The sequence below is a fragment of the Manis pentadactyla genome, chromosome 9, assembly GCF_030020395.1.
Source record: "Manis pentadactyla isolate mManPen7 chromosome 9, mManPen7.hap1, whole genome shotgun sequence".
NCBI lineage: Eukaryota > Metazoa > Chordata > Mammalia > Pholidota > Manidae > Manis > Manis pentadactyla.
In genome coordinates this window covers 49252185-49276308 of record NC_080027.1, presented here as the reverse complement: position 1 = coordinate 49276308, position 24124 = coordinate 49252185, and the positions used below count along the sequence as shown (strand labels likewise).

At 43.5% G+C, this 24124-nt stretch overlaps 1 protein-coding gene across 2 annotated transcripts in view; it reads left to right on the top strand.

Moving 5' to 3' along the window:
• The window catches only part of DENND5A (DENN domain containing 5A), a 97085-nt gene extending 74029 nt beyond the window's left edge, over positions 1–23056 (top strand). For both annotated transcript variants that reach the window (XM_036930928.2, XM_036930927.2), the window contains 12 exons: positions 4117–4269; positions 9784–9868; positions 11391–11475; positions 11944–12072; positions 15943–16064; positions 17265–17410; positions 18020–18138; positions 18513–18694; positions 19283–19365; positions 19855–19978; positions 20597–20765; positions 22154–23056. In XM_036930928.2, coding sequence (XP_036786823.1) covers positions 4117–4269; positions 9784–9868; positions 11391–11475; positions 11944–12072; positions 15943–16064; positions 17265–17410; positions 18020–18138; positions 18513–18694; positions 19283–19365; positions 19855–19978; positions 20597–20765; positions 22154–22337 — 1581 coding nt within the window. In that variant the 3' untranslated portion in view covers positions 22338–23056. The remainder of the gene's footprint in view (positions 1–4116; positions 4270–9783; positions 9869–11390; positions 11476–11943; positions 12073–15942; positions 16065–17264; positions 17411–18019; positions 18139–18512; positions 18695–19282; positions 19366–19854; positions 19979–20596; positions 20766–22153) is intronic.
• Positions 23057–24124: the final 1068 nt, after the last annotated feature.

Genomic DNA, 24124 nt, shown 5'->3' with positions numbered 1-24124 from the left:
TATATTCCTTGATCTCTATTTTAATTTGTTCATTGATCCATTGATTATTTAGGAGCATGTTGTTAAGCCTCTATGTGTTTGTGAGCCTTTTTTTTTTTTTGTAGAATTTATTTCTAGTTTTATACCTTTGTGGTCTGAAAAGTTGGTTGGTAGAATTTCAATATTTTGGATTTTGCTGAGGCTCTTTTTGTGGGCTAGTATGTGGTCTATTCTGGAGAATGTTCCATGTGCACTTGAGAAGAATGTATATCCCGCTGCTTTTGGATGTAGAGTTCTATAGATGTCTATTAGGTCCATCTGCTCTCCTGTGTTGTTCAGTGCTTCTGTGTCCTTACTTATTTTCTGCCCGGTGGATCTATCCTTTGGGGTGAGTGGTGTGTTGAAGTCTCCTAGAATGAATGCATTGCAGTCTATTTCCCCCTTTAGTTCTGTTAGTATTTGTTTCACATATGCTGGTGCTCCTGTGTTGGGTGCATATATATTTAGAATGGTTATATCCTCTTGTTGGACTGAGCCCTTTATCATTATGTAGTGTCCTTCTTTATCTCTTGTTACTTTCTTTGTTTTGAAGTCTATTTTGTCTGATATTAGTACTGCAACCCCTGCTTTCTTCTCGCTGTTGTTTGCCTGAAATATGTTTTTCCATCCCTTGACTTTTAGTCTGTACATGTCTTTGGGTTTGAGGTGTGAGTTTCTTATAAGCAGCGTATAGATGGGTCTTGCTTTCTTATCCATTCTATTACTCTGTGTCTTTTGATTGGTGCATTCAGTCCATTAACATTTAGGGTGACTATTGAAAGATATGTACTTATTGCCATTGCAGGCTTTAAATTCGTGGTTACCAAAGGTTCAAGGTTAGCCTCTTTAGTATCTTACTGCCTAACTTAGCTCGCTTATTGAGCTGTTATATACACTGTCTGGAGATTCTTTTCTTCTCTCCCTTCTTATTCCTCCTCCTTGATTCTTCATATGTTGTTTGTTTTGTGCTGTGCTCTTTCTAGGAGTGCTCCCATCTAGAGCAGTCCCTGTAAGATGTCCTGTAGAGGTGGTTTGTGGGAAGCAAATTCCCTCAGCTTTTGTTTGTCTGGGAATTGTTTAATCTCACCATCATATTTGAATGATAGTCATGCTGGATACAGTATCCTTGGTTCAAGGCCCTTCTGTTTCATTGCATTTAATATATCATGCCATTCTCTTCTGGCCTGTAGGGTTTCTTTTGAGAAGTCTGATGTTAGCCTGATGGGTTTTCCTTTATAGGTGACCTTTTTCTCTCTAACTGCCTTTAAAACTCTTTCCTTGTCATTGATCTTTGCCATTTCAATTATTATGTGTCTTGGTGTTGTCCTCCTTGGATCCTTTCTGTTGGGGGTTCTGTGTATTTCCGTGGTCTGTTCGATTATGTCCTCCCCCAGTGTGGTAGTTTTCAGCAATTATTTCTTCCAAGATACTTTCCATCCCTTTTCCTCTCTCTTCTTCTTCTGGTACCCCTATAATACAGATATTGTTCCTTTTGGATTGGTCACACAGTTCTCTTAATATTGTTTCATTCCTGGAGATCCTTTTATCTCTCTCTATGTCAGCTTCTATGTGTTCCTGTTCTCTGGTTTCAATTCCATCAATGGCCTCTTGCATCTTATCCATTCTGCTTATAAGCCCTTCCAGAGTTTGTTTCATTTTTGTAATCTCCTTTCTGGCATCTGTGATCTCCCTCTGTACTTCATCCCATATCTCTTGCGTATTTCTCTGCATCTCTGTCAGCATGTTTATATTTTTATTTTGAATTCTTTTTCAGGAAGACTGGTTAGGTCTGTCTCCTTCTCTGGTGTTGTCTCTGTGATCTCTGTCTGCCTGTAGTTTTGCCTTTTCATGGTGATAGAGATAGTTTGCAGAGCTGGGACGAGTGACGGCTGGAAGAACTTCCCTTCTTGTTGGTTTGTGGCCCTCCTCTCCTGGTAGAACAGCGACCTCTAGTGGCTTTTGCTGGGTAGCTGCGCGCAGATAGGGCTTTTGCTTCCTGCCCGGCTGCTATGGAGTTAATCTCCGCTGTTGCTGTGGGCGTGGCCTGGCTCGGGTTGCTGCTCCAATGTGGTGGAGTCGCGTTGGAGGGGAAGTGGCCGGGGTGTGTGTGTGTGTGTGGGGGAGCTATTTATCTCCGTAAGTGGCCTCCTTGCTCCCTGCAGCCCAGGGGATTAGGGTGCCCAGAGATCCCTGGATTCCCTACCTCTGGACTAAGTGTCCCACCCTGCCCCTTTAAGAGTTCCAAAAAGCACCCGCCAAAACAAAACAATGACCACAAAAGGAAAAAAAAAAATTAAAAAAATTAAGAAATAAAAATAAAAAAATAAAAAATGGCCACTCGTTTTTCTTTATTCTCCGGCGCCAGCCTCAGGCATCTGCTCACCGGTCTTGCTACCCTGTTTCCCTAATATTGGGGTCCCTATCCCTTTAAGACTTACTAAAAGCGCTCGCCAAAACAGAACAGCAAAAAAAAAAAAATGGCCACTCGCTTTTGTTTGTTCTCCGGCGCCGGCTTTAGGCACCTGCTCACCGTTCTTGCTGCCCTGTTTCCCTAGTATCCAGGGCCCTGCACACACACTGTGTCTGGGCTCTGGTCCGGATGGCTGGGGCTGGGTGTTAAGCAGTCCTGGGCTCCGTCTCCCTCCTGCTCTGCCTGCTCTTCTCCCGCCGGGAGCTGGGGGGAGGGGCGCTCGGCTCCCGCGGGGCCGGGGCTTGTATCTTACCCCCTTCGCGAGGTACTGGGTTCTCACAGGTGTGGATGTGGTCTGGATGTTGTCCTGTGTCCTTTGGTCTTTATTCTAGGAAGAGTTGTCTTTTTTATATGTTCATAGATATATGTGGTTTTGGGAGTAGATTTCCGCTGCTCTACTCACGCCGCCATCTTGGCTCCAGCCTCCAATGTGGATGAATTTTACAAAGTTGAGTGTAAAAGCATATTACAAAAGAAAATATACAGGCAAAACTAAACTTTATTGCTTAAGAATGCAAATTTAAAAAAAAATGCAAATTTATAGGTGATAATCATTTCCTTGCTTTTCATTGGTTTTATTGTGTAAGGATAGTGATCATTTTGAGAGTGGAAAGATCATTGAAGAGGGCACAAGGGTTGCTTCAAAGGTATGGATGGACTGATTTATCTCTTAACGATGGTTATACACATATGCACATGCATATATACATACATATGTGAATGTATGAGATATATTTAACAATAAAAACATTAAAAATAGTTACACTGAAAAGAAATATGCTTAAGTGTTAAAGAGTTTTGTTTCTGAAAGGTAGGATTAGGGGTGATTGTTTTCCCTGCTCTTTAAGATTTGGATATGTCATGAATTTATAACATGATTAAATCTTACTTAAGAACTTGGGTTCAATATTCAAGCAGGTTTAAGTTCAAAGGGCAGATCTGCAATTTCTTTGCTGTGTGATTTTGGCAAGTTACTTAAGTCCTCTGACCTGAATTTCCTTCCCAATATGTTAGGAATAATAATAATACTTAAAGAGTTAGTAGGAGGCTTAAATGAGATAGTGCAGTGCTTAATATAGCACCTGACACATAATAATAAAAGCTGTGATTATCATTATACAGTGTGTGGATTTTTTGTTTTTGTTTTGTTTTTATAGTAAGCATTTGAAAATTTTTACCTAAAAATAGATTATTCCTCCTCAGTTTTTCATACCCTTGACAGAGACTTCAGATATATTTCTAGGATTAAATGCTTGAAGGTTTGTTTAATAAGGTCAGAGTCAAACAGTGAGAATCAGAGAATGTCAGAAGTGAGCATGATCAAAAGATTTTATTCAACTCTTTTCACATCATAAATGAAAAAATTGAGAACAGTTAATGAAATCACTTGCCCAGAGTCATATAGTGATTGCTTTATTCTTATCTTATTAACTGATCTTTTAAAACACTCCCACCATAACCTTAGACATATGTGGAGAGAATAAATAAATACATCTTGTGTCTCTGTGTATTTCTCATTTTGTCCCTCCCAGCCCAGCAGATGTGCTGTGCAAATGGGCACACCCTCTTCAGTTGCATGTGATCTTGTTCACTGTGGTTATCTAATTCTACTGACTGATTCCTTGTAGACCAAGAGGATGCTGGTGGAGAAGATGGGCCGAGAAGCTGTGGAATTAGGACACGGGGAGGTGAACATCACAGGGGTGGAGGAGAACACCTTAATTGCCAGCCTTTGTGACCTCCTGGAAAGGATCTGGAGTCATGGGCTGCAAGTAAAACAGGTAATGAATGTCTGGCCTCTCCCTGCTGAGCAAACTGCCTTCCTGTTTTCACTTACTAGCCTTCCCATGCTCTTCCAGCTGGCTGGGTTTGAAGAATGGTATGCAGTACATGTGAAGTGAGACTTGAAATAGACAAATAAATAAGTAAATAAATGTGATTCAAACAATTTTGTTTAAAAAATAAGCTTCATAAATCTATTTTTGTCAGACATTTTGAAAGTGGCATCTTCCTTTCTGCAAATAGAGCTGAAAGGCCAAACTGATCAATCCTGTTTGGCAGCTGAAGTTGGAACACAAAAGAGAGAACTTGGAGCTCAGAAGTACAAAACATACTCTAAGGGTCCTGCACTAATTCTACATTCCCACTGGAAAAAAATCTGTCATTAACATTTCTTATATGTGCAGATAGTTCAACTATCTGGAGATTTGACAGAAGACCTCAGGAAGTTGAGTCTCACGTCTGCTTTTTACTGCATAGTACCCAGAGTATTTCCTTATTTCAAAATATTATTCTTTGAGTAGCTAGTCAAGATGGACTATTTTTACTTTTATGAATTTTTAAATTTGAAAAGAACTTGAAAAGTTTTCAAAGGCAGTTTTATTATGAACAAATCAGAAAATACATGTAAGCATCCAGCTAATATTGAGGGAATACAGTGTGCCAGGCATTAATTATTGTAGGCACTTAGTGCCTACATACCTTAGTGAATAAAACAAATCAAGATCTTTACCCTCTGGAGTTTCCATTCTCATGGGTATAGAGACAGTCTACCACAACTACCCTTCAAAACATTTTTCTGTGCACATATTCAAGTATATATTTAAAAGCCCAACAGAACCACAATGAGATATCTTTTCATACCAACAAGGATAGCTAAAATAAAAAAGAGACAGTAACAAGTGTTAGTAAGGATATGGAGGAAGTAGAACCTTCACACATTGCTGGTGGGAATATAAAATGGTGTAGCCACTTTGGAAAACAGTTTGGCAGTTTCTTAAAATGTTAAACATGGGGTTACCATGTGACCCAGCCAGTCTACTACTAGCTGTGTACTCAACAGAAATGGAAACATATGTCTACAAAACAACAAGTATACAAATGTTCATAGCAGCATTATTCCTAATAGGCCAAAAGTGAATGAATGAAATGTCTGTCAGCCGATGAACAGGTAAACTAAGTGGAGTATATCCACAAAGTGGAATATTAAGCAGTAAAAGGAATGAAGTATGGATACATAGTACAACATGGATGGACTTTGAAAACATACTAAGTGAAAGAAGCCAGTTACAAAAGACCATGTATTATCTGATCCCACTTACTTAAAATGTCCGTAATAGACAAATCCATAGACAGAAAGTAGATTGGGGATGTCAGGCAGGAGGAAGGGGCGGCTAAAGGGCGTGGGTGATGAAAGTGTTCCACAATCACACAACTCTGGGTACAGATAATAAAAACTAGATCTTTTTTTGTACAGAAAATCAAACACTTTATAAGTGTGAATTTTAAGGTAGCATGAATTATATCTCAATAAAACTTCCAAAAAATTACAAATGGAACATGTTTCATGACTTGCATTTTTTCACCTCAGTATTTTTTTCCATGTCCTTAACTAATTTTTTGGTGATAGAATAGTATTTAAGAGATCAAACTATAAACCAGATAGATCTGGGTTTGATTCCCACTTAATAATTTTATGAAACCAAGCAATGTACATAGCTTTTCTAAGCTTCTATTTCCTCATATGTATGATAGAATTTTAAAAGTACCCACCTCCTTTGGATTCTTGTGAGGATTTGATAAGACGGTTCATGTAAAGCACTAAGCTCAGAACCTGGGATCTGGGAGGTTCTTTGTATATGTTTGTGGTTATTATTATTCCAAAATACCAGTTTTAATTACTGTATCCATTATATAGATGCGCCATACTTGAATCAGTCCCTTATTATTGATCATTTAGATTATTCCTGATTTTTTCATGATTAGAAAGAACTTTGATTATAGATTTTAAAAAATATTAAAGATTGTGTATCACACTCCTAAAGATTGGAGAGTCCTATAGTATAGTAGCAACACTATTGGGGTTCGGAGTCAGAAAGACTTGTATGTGAATCCTAGCTCCACTGGATCATTTCAAGTGACTTGTGATTTTTGAGTCTTATTTTCCTTATCCATAATACAGAGTTAATAAAATCTACCTTTTAGGGTTGCTGTGGTAATTAGGTGTAATAAAAATAAACACCTGACACATGGTGGGTATGTAACTTAGAATAGCTGTTATTACACTAAGTTCTACATGAAGGATTTCTTTTTTTTTTCCTTTCCTCTCTAACAAATGAGTAGAGTATACATAATCACTTAAACATTTTCCTTAAAGTTTAGCAAGCTTGCCACTATAATTGAGCTCTTTCAGCTTTTTGGTAAAACATGCCTCCCAAACTTTTAAATGTTTTCTATAAAAATCTCTAGGGGACTAGTGAAGGTTCTCCCATATTTAAAAAAAATACCATATCATCACATTATTAAGGCTTTGCAGCCATATTCTGCAGTTACAGCATGGGGAACTTTTTTGGAACCCATTTGATCCCCCTCTTAGTTTGGATAAATGGAGGCTACTTGTTTGGGGAGAAATCAGTATAAAATGATGGGGATTTCTGTTCAGATTCCATTTTGTTCTAAATTTTGCTTTTGGAGTGGTAAAAGTGAAGTACTGACAGTGTCACCAGAAGAAGCGAGAGTCTGTGCTTGCTGGCAGGGCAGTTGTATCCTCAGGGACACATACATATGTTTGGCTGGGGATTGGTCCTTATGTCCAGGATGAGTTCCTACAACATGGTCTCCTTAGGCCTCCATTTTACTAGCCTGTGTGTAGGGCATCTTTCTCCTGCTGAGACATTCTTTGATTATGTTCTGGTCCAAAGGTTATAACCTGGTAACCTGGTCTCATCCATCATGCAGATTGTGCATAATCATGCAGTCACCCAGACTGTGACCAAATTCACTCTCAGAGAGTGATCTTATGGTCCACTTCTGCCACTGATCAACTACCCATTTTATCTAGTTAGAAAGTAGAGAAAACCCAAACAGCAGTTTTTGCTACAAGCCTCCAGAATTTTGTTTTTAGCCATGACTACCTACATGCAGGGCTACCTGCATGCAGGGCTGCCTGCAGCAAGGTCTCATAAAAACCTGTCGTCCTTGCCACTCTCTGGCTTTTGGTGACATTTTCCAAGGAGATGGGCATCTTTCTCTAATATATTTTTGTGGCAATAGAGGTAAGGTTTGGTTTTTCATACGAATTTTGTAAGTCCTGACATTTGGGGACTAGTAAGTGAAAGGGGTTGTTTCTTATCTCTCATGCATATGACATTCTTGGAGAATCCGGTGCTATCTATGTATTATGTGGCCACATGCCCAAATGGGTAGTCTGGATATATTGAACATTGCATTCTTAATCACCAACTTCGCAGAGAGGAAAAGAATAGTCCATGTGTCCTGAACTAGAAGGAGCCCAGGGCCTTACCACCAAGCTTTAGCCCAGCTGCTGCGCTCTCCCTCTCCCTCTTGCCTTTACCCTCATCCTCCTCCCTCACCAGGGTGATGACTCTCGAGCCAGAATGGCCTTCTGTCACAGCTAGGTGTTGCTTTGGCCTTTGCTTTTCAGCGTCATTGCATGTAGGGGCTCTCTGGTGACCAGCTGTATTAGTGTGTGTCACATCCATACAGTTCTATTAAGGGAGGCTGCCTTCCTATCCTGCCTAGATGCTGGGGATATGGAAAGCCTAATAGTTTGGTAAATGGATGGATGGATGAATGTATGGATTTCTAGAAGTTGAATGACTAAATCAAAGAACCTGAATATTTTAAGCTCTTGTGTTGTCTTCTTCATATATTATATTAATATACACGTTAGTAACAGTGTGTAGGAATTATAAGTCTCATTTATATTGTTGAACATCTGTTTTTTCAAATATTTAGTTTTTCAATGAATAAAATAGTATTTTCTGGTTTTAACTTGTTTTTTTAAAAAATTGCACTGTTTGTTGGATTTTCTTTTATGCTGGTTAAATCTTGCAGGAAGTCCAAACATACAGCAAGTTTATGTCAGTAGTTTGCTGATCTATAGATGAGGGTTTTCTCCCATTCAAATGCTAGATTTTTATTTTTTTCTCAAAACAGATCAGGTTGGTGGGTTGAAACAAATAGGTCCTCGATATTCTCAAGGGAAAAATCTTGAGCCCTTAAGTCCTCACATTCATCCCAGAGCATAAAATTTTCTTCAGAAATATAACTTCAAAGGTTAAATGATCTCTTCCAGAAGTAGTCTGTACGGCAGCATTATTAATAACAGTGGTTCTGACATTTGTTAGACTTAAGCTAACATTCAAATGTTCTGACATTTGAATCCCAATACTCTACTTACTAGCTGTGTTATGTTTTACAAGTTACTCAATCTTTCTGATTCTCAATTTCTTTCCTAAGAAATTGAGGATAGAGGTACCTACCTTATAGGAGTGTTGGGAGCATTAAAACAAATATTGTATTTTAAACATTTAACATAGTGCTTCATTCATAGCAAGCCTCAAGACATGGTAGCTTCTATCATTACTATTGTTACTTTTATAAAATACATAAGTAGGGTCATTTATAAAATTATATAGTAAGTCCTATTACTAAAACAAACATTATACTATATTTATATCAACTGTAAGAAACATTGACCATGAATCTGAAATAAAGTTTTTTCAGATAACCAGGGTCACTGTGTACTAAAGGACAACTAGAAAGAGACAGAGTCATTGCTAAGGGGCCAGCTGGGCTCAATCACTACCTAGGCAAATTGTGTCATTATCAGGCTTGCAAATGTATTCAGTTTTGTGCCTTGGTAAAATGACAAATTACTACATGTCTCAGACGGTTCCAACTGCAATTCTTTCATTTCCAAATCTAAGGTACTGTTATATTGACTATAGTTTATCTCAGCTTTGCAGTTAAGTACCAGCCCACCTTCCTGCATGTTTCTTAAACAGTAAATCCTCACCATAACTTATTCTCCCCAGCCTGCACTAGGTCAGGAATGCCTTTCAGTACTTTAGGAAACTCAGGAGTGATCATAGAATCTTGTAGATGGGTATCAGCTCCTCTGTGCAACAGCCATCATGCTCTACCCAAGCTGATCTTCAATCAACAGACCATTTAGAATTTGATAGGTTATTTGCTTTTTTTCTTTCCTATCCACTGGTCCATTTGCAGATTCTTTTTGGCCATGTCCTTCCCATTCCTAGAGGGGGACCTTTTTTCTGTTCCCTTCCATTATTTTTATTTCTCTTGGATTATAATAGGGGGATATATTTGTATACATTGCATCTGGGTATACACTGAGGTAAGAAATAGGACAGATATTTTTTAACTAAAGCTTCTGCCTACATATTCAAATGATTTCTGACTCTGTTCACTGGATACCTTGTCTTCTGAAATCTGAACTGATAGGTATTTATCCCTTGCATTGGTTCCAGGGGAAATCAGCCTTGTGGTCCCACCTGTTACATTATCAGGAAAACCGGCAGAGAAAACTCACATCAGGCAGCCTCAGTACGTCAGGTAAGATGGTCTGCACCGTTGGAGAGAACACCCCCCACCCACTTGCCCATCCCCCATTGGCATGGTCATCTGCACCAGACTCTTCCAGGGCAGTGGAGCCTTTGCTCTGTAATGTTTCCCTTTTTAAATATTAAGCCACTGGGCTCTGAACCATGGAGCATTCCAAAGCCATGGATTTGTTTTCATTGTTGCTATACCCTTTTGATCAGTGAGCTAGATGATTTAGATCAGCAAGAGGCCAAACTTAGAATGAATTTAGGTTTTAAATGAATTTGGATATACTGATGTCCTGTGTTTGGAGCAAGCTGTTTCCAGAGTCTCTTGTTTTAGTACTCTGGGCATTAAGATGATCTCTCATTTAAGAGAGACTGTCAGTGTCCTACCTTGGAACTCCTCAAAGTCAAGGCCTGGTCTGAATGATTCCTTACATTTCCTTTTTGTTTTTAATTTAATAAAAATAATCAGAGTTGGCAGGGACCCCAGAGATCACCTAGTCCAGCACCTTTAATTTATAAGGGGTAGAAACTGGGATCCAGAGAGGAATTGAATTTACCCAAGATCACAAGCTAATTGGTGGATGAGGCCAAATGAGGAGACAGGCCTCCTATCTCCTGGTCTGGTGTTCTTCATACCTTCTTAAAACAGTGTATCTTACAGGTCATTCCACCTCCTTCCTTTACTTCTTGGCAGCATCTCCATACTTCATTCTTCTTTCTCTGCCAGGGAGTTTATGTACGTTTCTTAGATGTTCTTACCCTAATGGTAAAGATCGGTTTAAAGAGGGTGAGAAGATAGGCCTGAACTCAGTGTTGTCTTTCCTCTCAAACTAGTTGACCTCAGCTAGCACTGAATGTGGGGAGGATAATTGGCTGAAAACCAGGTACAAGAGTTCCCTAAGTAGCCTTTTAAGAGTTCTTTGGTCCATTTTCTGAATATGAGAGCTAAAATCTCCCTCAGGAAGGCCTGGAGAAGTTACTGCTAATTGATAAATTGGAGCCAAAAATTCTCAACAGCTAAGTGATGAAGATCCTAAGTTTTAAACGTTGGGCCAGATGTGAGAATATAAAGGTATGAATTGTATCTAGAGGTCCTAATCATTCTGGAACATGTTCTTTACACATTCCCTTAGCTCTTTAGCCCGTTTTGTGGCATGAGCAGGACATGAAGCACTGCATTTATGGATTATGATAAGAACATGCTGTATTAGGGGCCAGAGGATCTTTGTTCCTTCTAGTCCTGACTTTGCCCCTTGGTGATGGGCAAAGCAGCTAATCTCTCTGAAATTCAGTCCTTACTCTATGATACCTTCCTTGGCTATCTTGCAAGTTGTTAGAGGATTCTAATAAGATAATATGCATAAAAGTATAAAATCTGATACTTCATAGGCACTTAAGACATACCTGTGAATGATTGATCAAAGCTTCCAATTGCTCCTTATAGAAATTTCTAATTTGAGATAAGAAGGGTAAGTAGTTGTTAGGTAGATAGATCTCGTTGGACATGACTAACTTTTTTGTTCTAGGAATACTTCTTGATTCAGAACGGAGGAAGTCTGATGCCAGCTCAGTCATGTCTCCCCTAAGAGTCTCCCTCATTCAGGATATGAGGTCAGTCTGGGCTCATATGTAACAAGCCACTAAAATCCTGTTTTCAGTTGCTGCTTAGGTGTCCACTTTAAATAGCAGAGTCTCAGTAACTTGGGCTTCTACAGCATGTCAGTTAAGCAGGAAGCTCTCTTCATTGGTCTTGTGCTCCATGATGCAATTGGAGAGCTGTCTAAGCCATTGGGTTTACTGATATTTCTGGAGAATTATGCCAGTCTCAAGGCCTAAGTGTTCTGGGGTTAACCTGGCTTTTTGGGAACTATGCTTTTCTTTTTTCCTCCCAAATTGTGGTAAGCCTATCTGGCAAAGCTACCTGGAAGCCCAGGATTTAGAAAACAAAAGCGATGGACTCTCCCAGGATGGGATAATGGCTGCCTTGCCAGGCCTCCTTTGGCTTTGCAAGGTGTGGTATTTGTAGTGAGTTCATCTCCCATTCCACCCTCCACTTGATTTTTCCTGTTCCTCCTTCAGGCACATCCAGAACATTGGGGAAATCAAGACTGACGTGGGAAAGGCCAGAGCATGGGTGCGACTGTCTATGGAAAAAAAGTTACTTTCCAGACACCTGAAACAGCTTCTCTCAGACTATGAGCTCACCAAGTAAGGCCACTCCACTTGGGGTATAACCAGGGTCACTTCTCCCTCTTCATCTGTAGAATAATAATTCTGCTATATTTGTTCTCCCTACCGTCTCAATCTGCATGCCCACAATAGCTTCTTGAATTGGTAATTAAGTACCTCATTGGGTACCTCAGAGTTTTGAGGCTGTTCCTTTCCTTCCTTTACTCAGGTGACTTGTTACCTCTGGGCCATAGGACATTCTCTCGGTCTTTTTCCTATCCTGAGGAAGAAGAGATTGGAAAATTAAAACAAAACCTCTGAGATATCCCCTTATCCCTTTTATTCTCTCCTGAGCCCGTGGTCAGCCCAAAGTAACCAAGTTCTTGCTCCTCTTCTCTGGACCCTGCCTGAGTCTCCCTAGAGCTTGAAAGAGCTTCCAGATGACCTCCTAGAACCTCTTCCTCCACACTTTCTACCCAGAAAGACAGGGGAGAGATTCCAAGGCCCTCACACTGCCAGGACCACTAAGCCTATGGTTCCCTTCTCTCGACTCTATATCCTTTGCATTCTTTCTGTACACTAGCTACAAGAGGAGGATGGGAGGGCTATCTCCTTTTTCTGCTTCTTGGACTCCCATCTCTCTATCTTTTCCTTTACATCATTATGTTTGGTTCTTCATTGGCAAGCCTGTTGGGCATTTTTCTTTAGCATTTCCTTAAGCATCTTTTCATGGAATCCTTTATTGTGTGACTTCCCCATGGATGACAAATAGGAGTGGGACTTGGGGGAACTTTGTGCAAGTCAAGGGATGAAACCTACAGAATCTGTTTTTATTCAAAGTGAAAATACAATCTTTTAGACTTGATCATGTGTGTGAACCAGGTTTAAAACCTTGATAAGTTAGAGAGCTCACTTTGAGAGTTTACAAAATAGCAATTCTTACAGTGCTTAAATTTAATTCCCTGTGAAGACAAAAAGGTTTTGGAATAAAATTTGAAGATTGGGAGGACAACTAAAAGAAAACAAGTGACCATATAAGCCCAGAGTTTGGACAGAAAATGTTTGCAACACCAGATTCTAGAGGACAATTGCATGTGGTGGAAAAATCTGTGTGGGCATCAGGGCCTGATAGGGAAGGAATGTTTCCTGCTGTCCAGTGTGGTCATCTTCTGTCAGGAGAGGCTGCAAGTCAGCAGGACAATAGGGAGGCATCTGAGAGGGGGTCAAGCATAAGAACTTTGTGATGTCCAGGACAGTGGATAGGTCTAGGGTGTATGAGCTTGAATGCCTAGGCAACAGCCAACAGGGCACAGACCCTGGTTTGGAGGCTAATTTGGTTTCTTTAAACTGTAGCCCTGTTAGAGGAGGTAAGCTCATAATTTACATAGTACATAGTAACTTCTCACCTGATACTCTGATACCTGTGCTACTCCAGTGAGTGGAAAACAAGAGTTTTGTTGCCACCTTTTGATGGGGTATAAGGATAGAGAAAGGGGCCTTTCATCAAAACCTACTTACTCCTCCATTCTGTCCTCTCTCATCTTTCTCTCAGTTTGCTTAAAGCTCCAGCCACATCATACCCCTCACCCTTCTCAGGATGTCTTCAGCCCTTTTAGGGCTTAGTGAGAAGTTTTCTTTGCCACAGTTTGTAGGACTTCCCAGAGACTTGGGCTGTTGCTCCCCCAGGCATGCATAGCATTTGCTGCAGTATTTGCTCATCTGAGTTTACCACTGGTAGTCTATATCATCATCATCTAGTTGATTGTTCCTTATTAAAATTGGTTTTTATTGAGAGCACGCACCATGTACCTTTCCCACCCAGTGTTGCCTAGCACCTAGTAGGTGTTCAGTTGTTCACATAAAATGTGTGCATAGTTGAACAGACAGGAGGAGATGGACAGCCTTGGAGAATATATCTTGATAGAATGTTCTTGAGTCTCTGGGGTTTCCAGCTAGCTTCCAAGACTGTTTGCCACTTGGAGATGGGGTAGAGTGGAGGCAGGTTAAGGAAACCATATATTCTAGGGAAGAAGTTGGTTAGCTCCTGTATGGTGAGCTCACACTCCTTAGGCTCTTCACAGTGACTCATGTTGTCTAGTGTCCCCTTTACCTTGAAACTCAGTGTGCATGGCTGCCATGGCCCTGTACCATTCTGTTCTCTGTCTCCCCCATTTCCAGGATGTTGGTTCCCACAGTCCTCAGTTCTGTGCATGCACACGTGTTCTCTTTGCTCTCTCACTTGCTCATTCTCTCTCTCTCACTTGGTGATCTCACCCATTCTCATGACTTCTATCACCTCTGAGCAGGTGACTTCCATATCTGAAGCTCTAGCTCTGATGTTTCTCTTGAAACGTTTATTTCTATTCAGATAGCTTACCTTTAGCTCAGAAAGAACAAAAGCAGGCTTCACAGCCTTCATCCTAACTACCTTTCTCTCAAATTTTTTGTTAATATCAGCACTGTTCTTTCTGGACATCCCCACTCCTCCCTACCTAGGTTCGAACTTTGGAGTCAGTTTGACTCCTTGCTTTGCTTTACTTCCCACATACACATTTCAGGTCCTTAGCCTCTGTCCCCACTGGTCTCCTTGTCTGCTGCCACGACCTTAGTTTCAGACTCATGCCCATGTATCTTTCAGCTGCATGAAATTTAAATTTCCCAAAGCTTGTCACAGCTTTTCCTTTACTTCTAGGGCAAATTGCAGAAACCTATTACTTGTAGGGCCAATTGCAAACTCTTCAGTCTGTGTTTAGGGCCTTCCTTCATTGGACTGTAGCCTAACTTCAGCCTTGTTGTTAACTGATCACTTCCCTCAGCCCTCAACTCTAGCTAAATTGGTGTCCACATAATGTCCTTCTCCTTCTACAGCACTTGTCTAAATTCATGCTGTTCTTCAGGCCCCTGCTATTCTAGGACCATTGAAGCTTATAGCTCTTAAAATTCTCAGAGAGAGGCTTTTATTTGGTAACTCGTTATGGGCAGTGTTATATCATGGCCTTTACCTGATTTCTCATCTAGACTTGTATTTGAAGAAGGTACTTCCCTTTGTAGCATCTAACCATAGTAGGCCTCAACTGTTGAATTATCTGTTGAAAGTACCTTATAAACCTGTCTAGGGAGAACCTCACAGATCTACTGAATCCATATCTCTGGCCATGGTGATTACAGTCTTGTCAACAGGACAGTCACCCTCTTTTGTTCTCTCTGTTTCTCTCTGTGTGCTGAGGGCCTGTGCATTTGGCTCTCTGTGTCCCCTCTACTTTGGGAAGCTGTCATTGCTGTGCACTTGCAGAGAGCCTACAGTGTCAGGCAAAGGAGATGGCCTTTGATGAATAACCAGTTGGGGTGAGGGTTGTGGATGGGAGAAATTTTGAAAGGGGAAGGACATGATCTATGTAGCCCTTTTCTGCTGGTATCATTCTCTTCATTACCCTTTTTTGCCTCTGAAACTTCACATTCAGAGCAGCATTCTGCTTCATGAGTCTCAGGTCTCCTGAGGGCCTGAGATTAGCCCTGGTAATTAATATTGATCATAGACCCACTCCCACACCACACACTGAAGTGATGCCCCAGCTAGAAGCCTGAGAGGGCCCGTGCCATCCCTGAGAGAATTGTATTCTAGCCCTCACTTTAAGAAAGGAGAGCTCACGACCTCTGACACTGCAGGAGTAGTAGTGTCACCCTGTGCACACAGGTATTTGCTGCTTGCTGTTCCTGCTGTAGTTTAAGCCACTTCCCCTCATGCTCTCAGATGGAGTAGTTGGCTTTGTTCCTTTCTTAGGTGGCCCTGAGGAACTTAAGGCTTGATATCTTATTCTTTCCTTAGCTGTCTGCTTCTAGAACTGAATAACTCTAGCCTCTTTCCCTCCTGTTGGCTGGGGGACTGATGTATTGCCTCCTATCTGACAGAAAGTTATACAAGCGCTATGCCTTCCTGCGCTGTGATGACGAGAAGGAGCAGTTCCTCTATCACCTCCTCTCCTTCAATGCCGTCGATTACTTTTGCTTCACCAATGTCTTCACAACAATCTGTGAGTAGCCCTGTGCTCCCCACCAGCCTTCTCAACACCAGTCTTCACAAGCCTGCCTGAGGCTAACTCATGGCTCCCTTTATAAAGAAGGAATATTATCACTTGTCCTTTCAAGTTCCCTTCTTTGTGGGGAGAGAGGTGCACCTGCCTTCCTTGGAGGTTGCTTTTTCTCTGAGTAAGCTTCTTATTCTTTCTGGGAACTGGGGAGCTCAATCCTTCTGGCCACCGTGTTGTCGCTGTTGTCCCAAGCATTGAAGGCAATGGAGGTGGAGTGGAGGGGTAGGGGTGGTAGAACTCACTGCCCTCTCAACATCTGTAAAGGAATTTTCCTTTTGTTTTGGGCTGAGAGAGTCATGCAACATCACCGAAGGTGTTTCCCAGCAGCCCACAGGGAAAAACAACCCTTCCTGAAGTAGCAGAAAAAAACCCAGATGGCAATGGGAAGTATGGGTCCAGGACCTGCTCTGCCTTAACTTAGTATGTTTCTGCAAGCAGAGTCCACCCCTACTGTGCACCTCAGTCTACCTATTGGCAGAATGAGGGAAGAGGTTTTAATATGGTTTCAGGAAGGCCCCAGGGCCTCATCTTTCTTTGGTGCCAGGATGCTCTGTTGAGTGGGGGTAATCTCTTAATTTGCTCAATGGTTAGTTGTTTGGCCAGTGACTCTGCAGCCTTAGCAGTGTGGATTCTTCTTTCTATATGACACATATCCTCCCTCTCAAGAGACAAGGGTTATAGGCTTCAGTAGAAGCAGCACTGGACTGGAATGTAGGGAACCTGAGGGAGGCTCTTCTCAGTGCCTCAAAAAAGGCATTGTAATACCTGCATGGCCTTTCTGGAGATTTTAATATTAGTGCTCATGGGATGATTGAAAAGTGCTCGGAAACGCAATTCAGTACAATGTCGAGTTGCTGATATGGTTTAAGGAACAGGTTCACTCTGCTCTGAGCCTATAGATGGGCTTGGATCTTTGGTGTTTGGGTGGCAATCTTGGGAGGAGTGAGATTGAGGGGAAGATTGGCTAATATTCTAAGCCAGCCAGAGACTACATCCTAAGGATCTGCTGCTCTGGGCTCTGCTGGAGATGGTACAACAGGGGTCACACAGTCATGTCTGCACACCTGGGGCAGGTCAGGGCCTTTTCAGGTGTGGGAGGGATTCCCAATCCCCCTGAACACATTTGTGGTTTCCCCTAACCAGTGATCCCGTACCACATCCTGATTGTACCAAGCAAGAAGCTGGGGGGCTCCATGTTCACCGCCAACCCATGGATCTGTATCTCGGGAGAACTGGGTGAGACACAGATCCTGCAGATTCCCAGGAATGTGTTAGAGATGACCTTCGAGGTATGTGTTATCTGGGGACCACAATCCTAGGTTTTGTGGAGATCTGAGTTTGCAACAGCTGCTTTGGGGAGCTTTCCGCAGGGTTTTACAGAGGCCTTGCTCTATATAGTGTTATGTGTCAGCACAGCTGACTTGTCCTAAGGTGATTGGAGGCCAGAGCCAAGGATTGACCTGAGGAGTAGGGAGCCTGCCCTGTCTGAATGGTCTCTGACTGGAAGGCATTTACCCATCTGGACTTGCATTCCCCCTGTCCTTGGTATGTAGAGAAATCCCCAAGAGTTAGCTGCTGAGCCCAAGTGTTGACAGTGACCCCTGACCCTCAGAGTGCTGTCTCACTTCCAAAGCCTCCTGCTCCCATCTCTCCTGCTCCCATCCCTCCTGCTCCTGCCCTATCCTTCCTCCAGGTAGTAGCATCTTTCTCAGCAGTGGGCCCCTCATGAGGTAGTGCTGTACTGCCAGCCTTGGTGGCAGGTGAACTGTGAGCTCTGCCCTTGGAGATGCTGGGGGGCCAGGTTGCAGGCAGCCAGTCAGATCTGTGCCTCCGAGGAGTGCTGTTCTTTTCTCCTATTTTTTTTACCTACCCCATCTTCTCTGTTTGTTCTCTTCTAGTGCCAGAACTTGGGGAAGCTCACTACTGTGCAGATAGGCCATGATAACTCTGGGCTATATGCCAAATGGCTGGTGGAGTATGTGATGGTCAGGAATGAGATCACAGGACACACCTACAAGTAAGTGTCTTTTTAGCTGTGCAGTACCAGTGCTGTATTTGTTGCTCGGGTATATGGAGTTCTCATAGAGACCCTTTAGGTTATGATAGACTGAGGCAATTTCCTGGTTAGCTCTGCCACATGCACCTTAAAGAAACAGAAGGAGAGTTTTCCAAGTGAAGATATACTAATGCTTTGCACAGGTACCAGGCCGCCCATCGCTCAGGTGGTTTCCCTGATGATACACACTAGGGTGGATGGACAAGACCTTGAGGGCCTTGAGGATCCACCCTCTTGTTTCAGAGCTGTCCCCAGGGATTGGCCTTGATACTCTTGCTGAGCAGCAAGAGGAAGGACACTAGAGGAGCTCTGGCAGACTGTTGCCTGACCTTTAGGTTCCCATGTGGCCGGTGGTTGGGGAAGGGCATGGACGATGGAAGCCTGGAGCGGGTCCTAGTTGGGGAGCTGCTCACCTCCCAGCCTGAGGTGGATGAGAGGCCGTGCCGGACCCCGCCCCTGCAGCAGTCCCCCAGCGTCATTCGGAGGCTCGTTACCATCTCACCTAACAACAAGCCCAGTGAGTGGAAGGGGGGCCTGGGCCCTCGTGCCATCCAGTGTGGGGAAGGTGGGCAGGTGTCTGGGGGCCCTGATGAGGGAGCCCAGGTCCCAGCCTGTGCAGCTGCTTCAGGAACAACCTCTGGATACAGAGCAGCTTCAAGCATTTGTCACCCTCCTTTCATGAGCCAGTGGGGGAATTTTGCACACTGGTTGGAGGCCTAGAGGAAAGGAGAGAGCTTAGCTTGGGTCCTCTGTACTATTTGGGTATGATGCTAGAGAGGAGAGGGGTCTACTTTCTGGCCTTCTCCTTCTTGGTTCCTGGGCTTTACAGCCAATTCTTGGCCCCCCTTTTGGTTGCCAGAGGTTCCAAGGTAAATGGAAAATTTGCCAGTATTTCTTAGAGACAACTCTCAGGCTTTTTCTTTTTTCCTAAGATTTTAGGAAGAGCTGGCTCAGCAAAGTTAGGTAGATAAGAACCACTTTTCCCAGGGTCCAGGCTGCCCTGTTTCTCCTTCAGGCCCTCCCTCTGTCCTCAGTCTTATGTACAGTTAGCTAAGCATGGTTAGCTTCTGAGATTGGTTAGGGATGTCTGCTGGATTTTTCTCAGAGCTGAACACTGGGCAGATCCAGGAGTCAATCGGGGAGGCAGTCAATGGCATCGTGAAGCATTTCCATAAGCCTGAGAAAGAGGTGAGCCATCTTGCCCTTTAGCCCAGAGCCTTATGTTGAATAAGAGAGAATTATTTTATTCCAGGTCCACCAGCCCAGAGTGTAGAGTGTGCCTCAACTGGCTTGAGATTGAGCAGATTTCTTCTTTTGGGAGTCCTGCCATTGGTTACCTTATTTTCTTTACACACTGACAGCCCAGCAGAGGCCTTGGGTCTTTAGTGAACAGTGTGTATTCCTGTCCTCTTCTGGATTTGCCTGGGTCTCCCTGAGTAATGGCCATATTAGCTTTGTCCCTGTGGTGGGGACCTGGATCAATTATCTGTTCATTCAGCAGCTGTTCACTGAGAGCTGCTCTGAGCCAGGCACCGTGCCAGGTGCTGGGGGGTATAGAGAAGGTCCCTGCCTGTGTGTGCTGCCCTTCCATCTGTGGGCTGTGGGTTTGGAGATGCAGTGGTGGGAGGGCAGCTTGGCTGAGGTAAACCTGACACTCTCCCCTGTTTCCCAACATAGAGGGGCAGTCTCACACTACTGCTTTGTGGAGAATGTGGCCTTGTCTCGGCCCTGGAACAGGCTTTCCAGCATGGATTTAAATCACCCCGCCTCTTCAAAAATGTCTTCATTTGGGATTTCCTGGGTGAGTTGGACTAGGGTGTAAGGGCGGGAAAAGCATGCAGAGACATGGAGACTCACCAACACGCGTGTGCTGACTGCTGGGAACTGCCGTGCTTAAGCCAAATCTTGTGACTCTCAGATTAGACCTGTTTTTTGTGACCCTGGCTCTTCTCGAAGGTAATGACAGAAAGCCCACCCCAGTCTTCACCCCTCACCTGAGAACTGGACAGAAAAGATTCTTTCTAGGTATCTATTATATAATCCAGGCCTAGTCATGAGTTCTCACACTTTGTCCTTGTAGATCCAAAGGCCAGTTGATAGCATTGGAGCCAAGCCCTGTGTTGCAACCACTTGGAGAATTTTCATGCAAGAAGCTTTTCCCTCAATAATTTTTTTCTGATCTTCAGACTAGGGAAAGGACCATCTTTATATCAAGGGCTACATAAAGAAATTTAAAACATAAGGGTAGGGAACGTAAGGATCATTTTGAAATGTGATCAGTCACATGAGAACATTCATATTACTATCATTTAGTTACTTGCATCAGCATGGAGAGGCCCATGGCAGGTGGCCGCAGGACAGTCAGGATAGGTTGGTTGTGAAGGCCTTTGTCACTGGCAGGCTTTTCTCCTCCACACAGAAAAAGCACAAACCTATTATGAGACTTTGGAGCAGAATGAAGTTGTCCCTGAGGAAAACTGGCACACAAGGGCTCGGAACTTCTGCCGGTTTGTCACTGCGATCAACAACACTTCCCGCAACATCGGCAAGGACGGCAAGTTTCAGATGCTGGTGTGCTTGGGAGCCAGGTAACTGTAGCCTTGGCCCAGGAGGCCTTGCCGCCAGCCTGGGAGGAGGTGCTGCAGGGGTGGGGAGTAGCTACCAACGAGATGCTCCTAGGCAGGTGAGGCATGTATGTGTGAGCTGCTGTGGGGTGGGGACGAGAGTGTGTGTAACCAGGTTAGAGGAGCCAAGTTGGATGGGAAGGAGTAAAGTCACCCCACTGATGAAATGTGAAGCAGAGTACATCTAGTCATTCTTTCAACTAATATTTTAATGTGTCAGGCCTTACGGAACGTGGTGGGAATAGAGCTGAATAAAACATGGTCCCTGCCATTTAGGAGCTCACTTGTCCTAGTTAAATACAACACAAGGCAGAAGGTTGAGAGAGTCCAAGAAAGAAGCACGCATTCCTACGGGATGCTGAAAATGTAGAGAGGGATCAGCGAAGGCCTCAGGGAGGAGGTGGTATTTGAGATGATCCTTAATGCAAGGGTAGAAGTAGAAAGGGAATTTGAAGGAGACAGAAGTAGCAGAGAGGCCATAGAGGAGGAAAGGATGTGGGGTTAGGAAATAATAGGCGGAATGTGGGAAGGGCATTGGTAGGGAACAGTTGAAAGGAGGATAGGGGCCTTGAGGAGCTGAGTCCTTCTATTTTAGGACAGAGTTGTTTATTAAAGGAACTGAAATGATACTGATTTCACATCATGGATGGTATACAGGAGAGTGGACAGGTTTGTTAGGGGCTATTCCAGTGGTCAGGTAAGAGCACAAAGCCCAAATAAACTTAATACAGTAGTTTATTAGGACCACAGAAAGGAAGGTGTTGGCATAGTTGTTGAAAACAGATTCTGGAACCAGATCACTAGGTTCATATCTTAGATTAGCCACTTACGAGCTGTGTGGTCTTGGACAAACTACTTAACCTCTATCTCTCTTAACTTTTTCATCGATGGAGTGGAGATAATAATAGTAGTGAATGCACCTACCTCATATAGGGTTGCAGTAAAGGTTAAATCTCTTACAACAATGCATGGCACATGCTAAGTACTTTGTAGATGTTTGCTCTTGGGAGTGGTGGGTGTGCTCTGGGAGAGATTGGCTGTAGGACGGAGGCAGCGGTGCTGACTGGACCTGGTACCTGGTTGGTTGGGGGGTTGTCTAGAGAGGGAAGGGAGGAGGAGCAGGCTTGGTGACAGGTGACAGGGCCAGTTTGGGTCAGGTTGTATTGGTGTTCCTGGGGTTGGGTAGCCCCCAGGGGGAGCCTTTTAAAGCTATGTAGTGCTCTCTGCCAAGTGCTGTTAGGGGAGGGAAAGCTGATTCAGGGTGTGATGGAGCACGTTTCCCCTTGGCCTTGCACTGACAGTCTCCCATCCCTTTCCCTTCTGACACATCTGGACTGGTCATCCCCTACCAGAGATCACCTCCTACATCACTGGATCGCCCTGCTGGCTGACTGCCCCATCACCGCACACATGTATGAGGATGTGGCGCTGATCAAAGACCACACACTTGTCAACTCCTTGATCCGTGTTCTACAGACATTGCAGGAGTTCAACATCACGCTGGAGACATCCCTTGTCAAGGGCATTGACATCTGACTTTCCAGCATCAGCTAGCAGGGCCGAGGGAGACTCCCCTGCAGCTCTGATCCTTCTTGGACTTAAGCAAGTTATGCAAGAGGCGGAGAGGAGGTGTACACTCACTGTAAAAAGAAAAGTAGAGGATTTTTGGAATAAATAATCTATTTTAGAGTTTATTTGCTGATTTGCTTTTTACACACTTTCATGTGAAAGAGTGATAGAAAGAGGGAGACGAGGCTGGTGCCGCTTATTTTGAAGCTGGTGCTCTCCCTTGCCGTGGCTGCGAGCTGGAGCCCACGGCCTCCCTGGACTGAGCCTGCAGCTCCTCGCGCAGGGCGGTTCTGCTTCCTCTCTCTGCCATGTTAATGAGGCCATTCCACAATTGTTTTTAAACTAATATTTTCTATATTAACATTATAATGGATATTTGGCCTTCCCAGGCTACACACAGGTGTGCTGAGCAGGAAGCCCCACTCTCCAATCAAAGGGATTTTTAGTAGTGCCTCTATGAGCACTGATAAGTCAGTCCCACATATGTTCTTTTTTTTGTCAGTATTATTTGGGAAGGAGACATGCTGGGATGTATCATCGTGCAGAAAATCACATTTCCTCTTGGCACGCAGCTGCACAGAAGTAAATATAACCATGTTTTAACAGGTTTTCTTTTTCTTCCTTTTTTTTTAACATATTATTTATTTAACCCTCCATTGTGTGTTTTAAGTCTTATTTTTTTAAGGGAAGAAAAAGCTTGTCACAGTCTAACTGGCTCTGTTATTATTGTTAAATTTATGTTGTTTTGCAATTTAGAAACCAGCTACAGTATGACCCATTTAATAAAACACCTGAAACAAAACTGCATGGGTCCCTGACTTTCATGGAGGTTGTGAGCACCGGCCTGGGGAGGGTGCAGTTTGGTCTGTCTGAGAGGACCAGGCTGCAGCAACACTTCTCTCCATTCCCGGCTGGCTGCCCGGGATTTCCCTGGCATGGCATCTCCTGAGTCCCTCCCACTGCAGTGCCAGGGGCTTTCATAGATGTCAACTTAGATGGCTCTTTGAGAGGGATGCAGGCAAGGGTTATACTCCCACTCCGTGGAGGAGGTGGCTGAGGCACTGAAGAGGCCTGGCCCAGGTTGCAAATGTTGTCATTGACTGAGACAGGGTGGGCCATTTCTTGAAGGGTAAGGAAGATCGGGTGTGGGCACACAGGGCATCTGAGACCTGTCTGCCCTTGGTGAAAAGAAGCTTTTTCTTGAGAGAAGGGTTTGCTTTTCCCAGGAGAGCTTTTACCAGGTGATAGAGTTGGATGAGTATCCTGGGAACCAGCTTCATTTGGTTTTATTCTTCAACCAAGCAGCTGGCAGGAAGCTCCAGAATTATAGCCTGGTGAAGCAGAGCACCTCAAACCTGTTAATGTCTCCTTTCATGCTTCCCTAATTCTGCTTTTTCTATTTCTTCTACATGGAATGCTTCCCCTGGAGCCCTATTCCTGTTCATTGTTCAAGATTTGCTTTAGGACTCTCTCACTCTGAAGTCTTCCCTAATTCCTCCTCAAGCACAGCTAATCATTCCCTCATTGTGTTCCTGTGGTTAGATGTTGGCACCTCCTCTCTGTGTTGTCATTGCCCGCTTTCATGTTGGGCCACTCCCTAGACTGTGAGCTCCCTAAAGGGTGTTAGGGTTTCCTCTTCACCTCCGTCCCTGTTGACTGGCAGGTGGTGAGTGCCCTGGGCAAGGCTGTTTGAAGAAGTGAAGAAAGGGACTGGAGGCTTTGAGGACAGCCTGCAGTGCAACATCTTGCCAGCA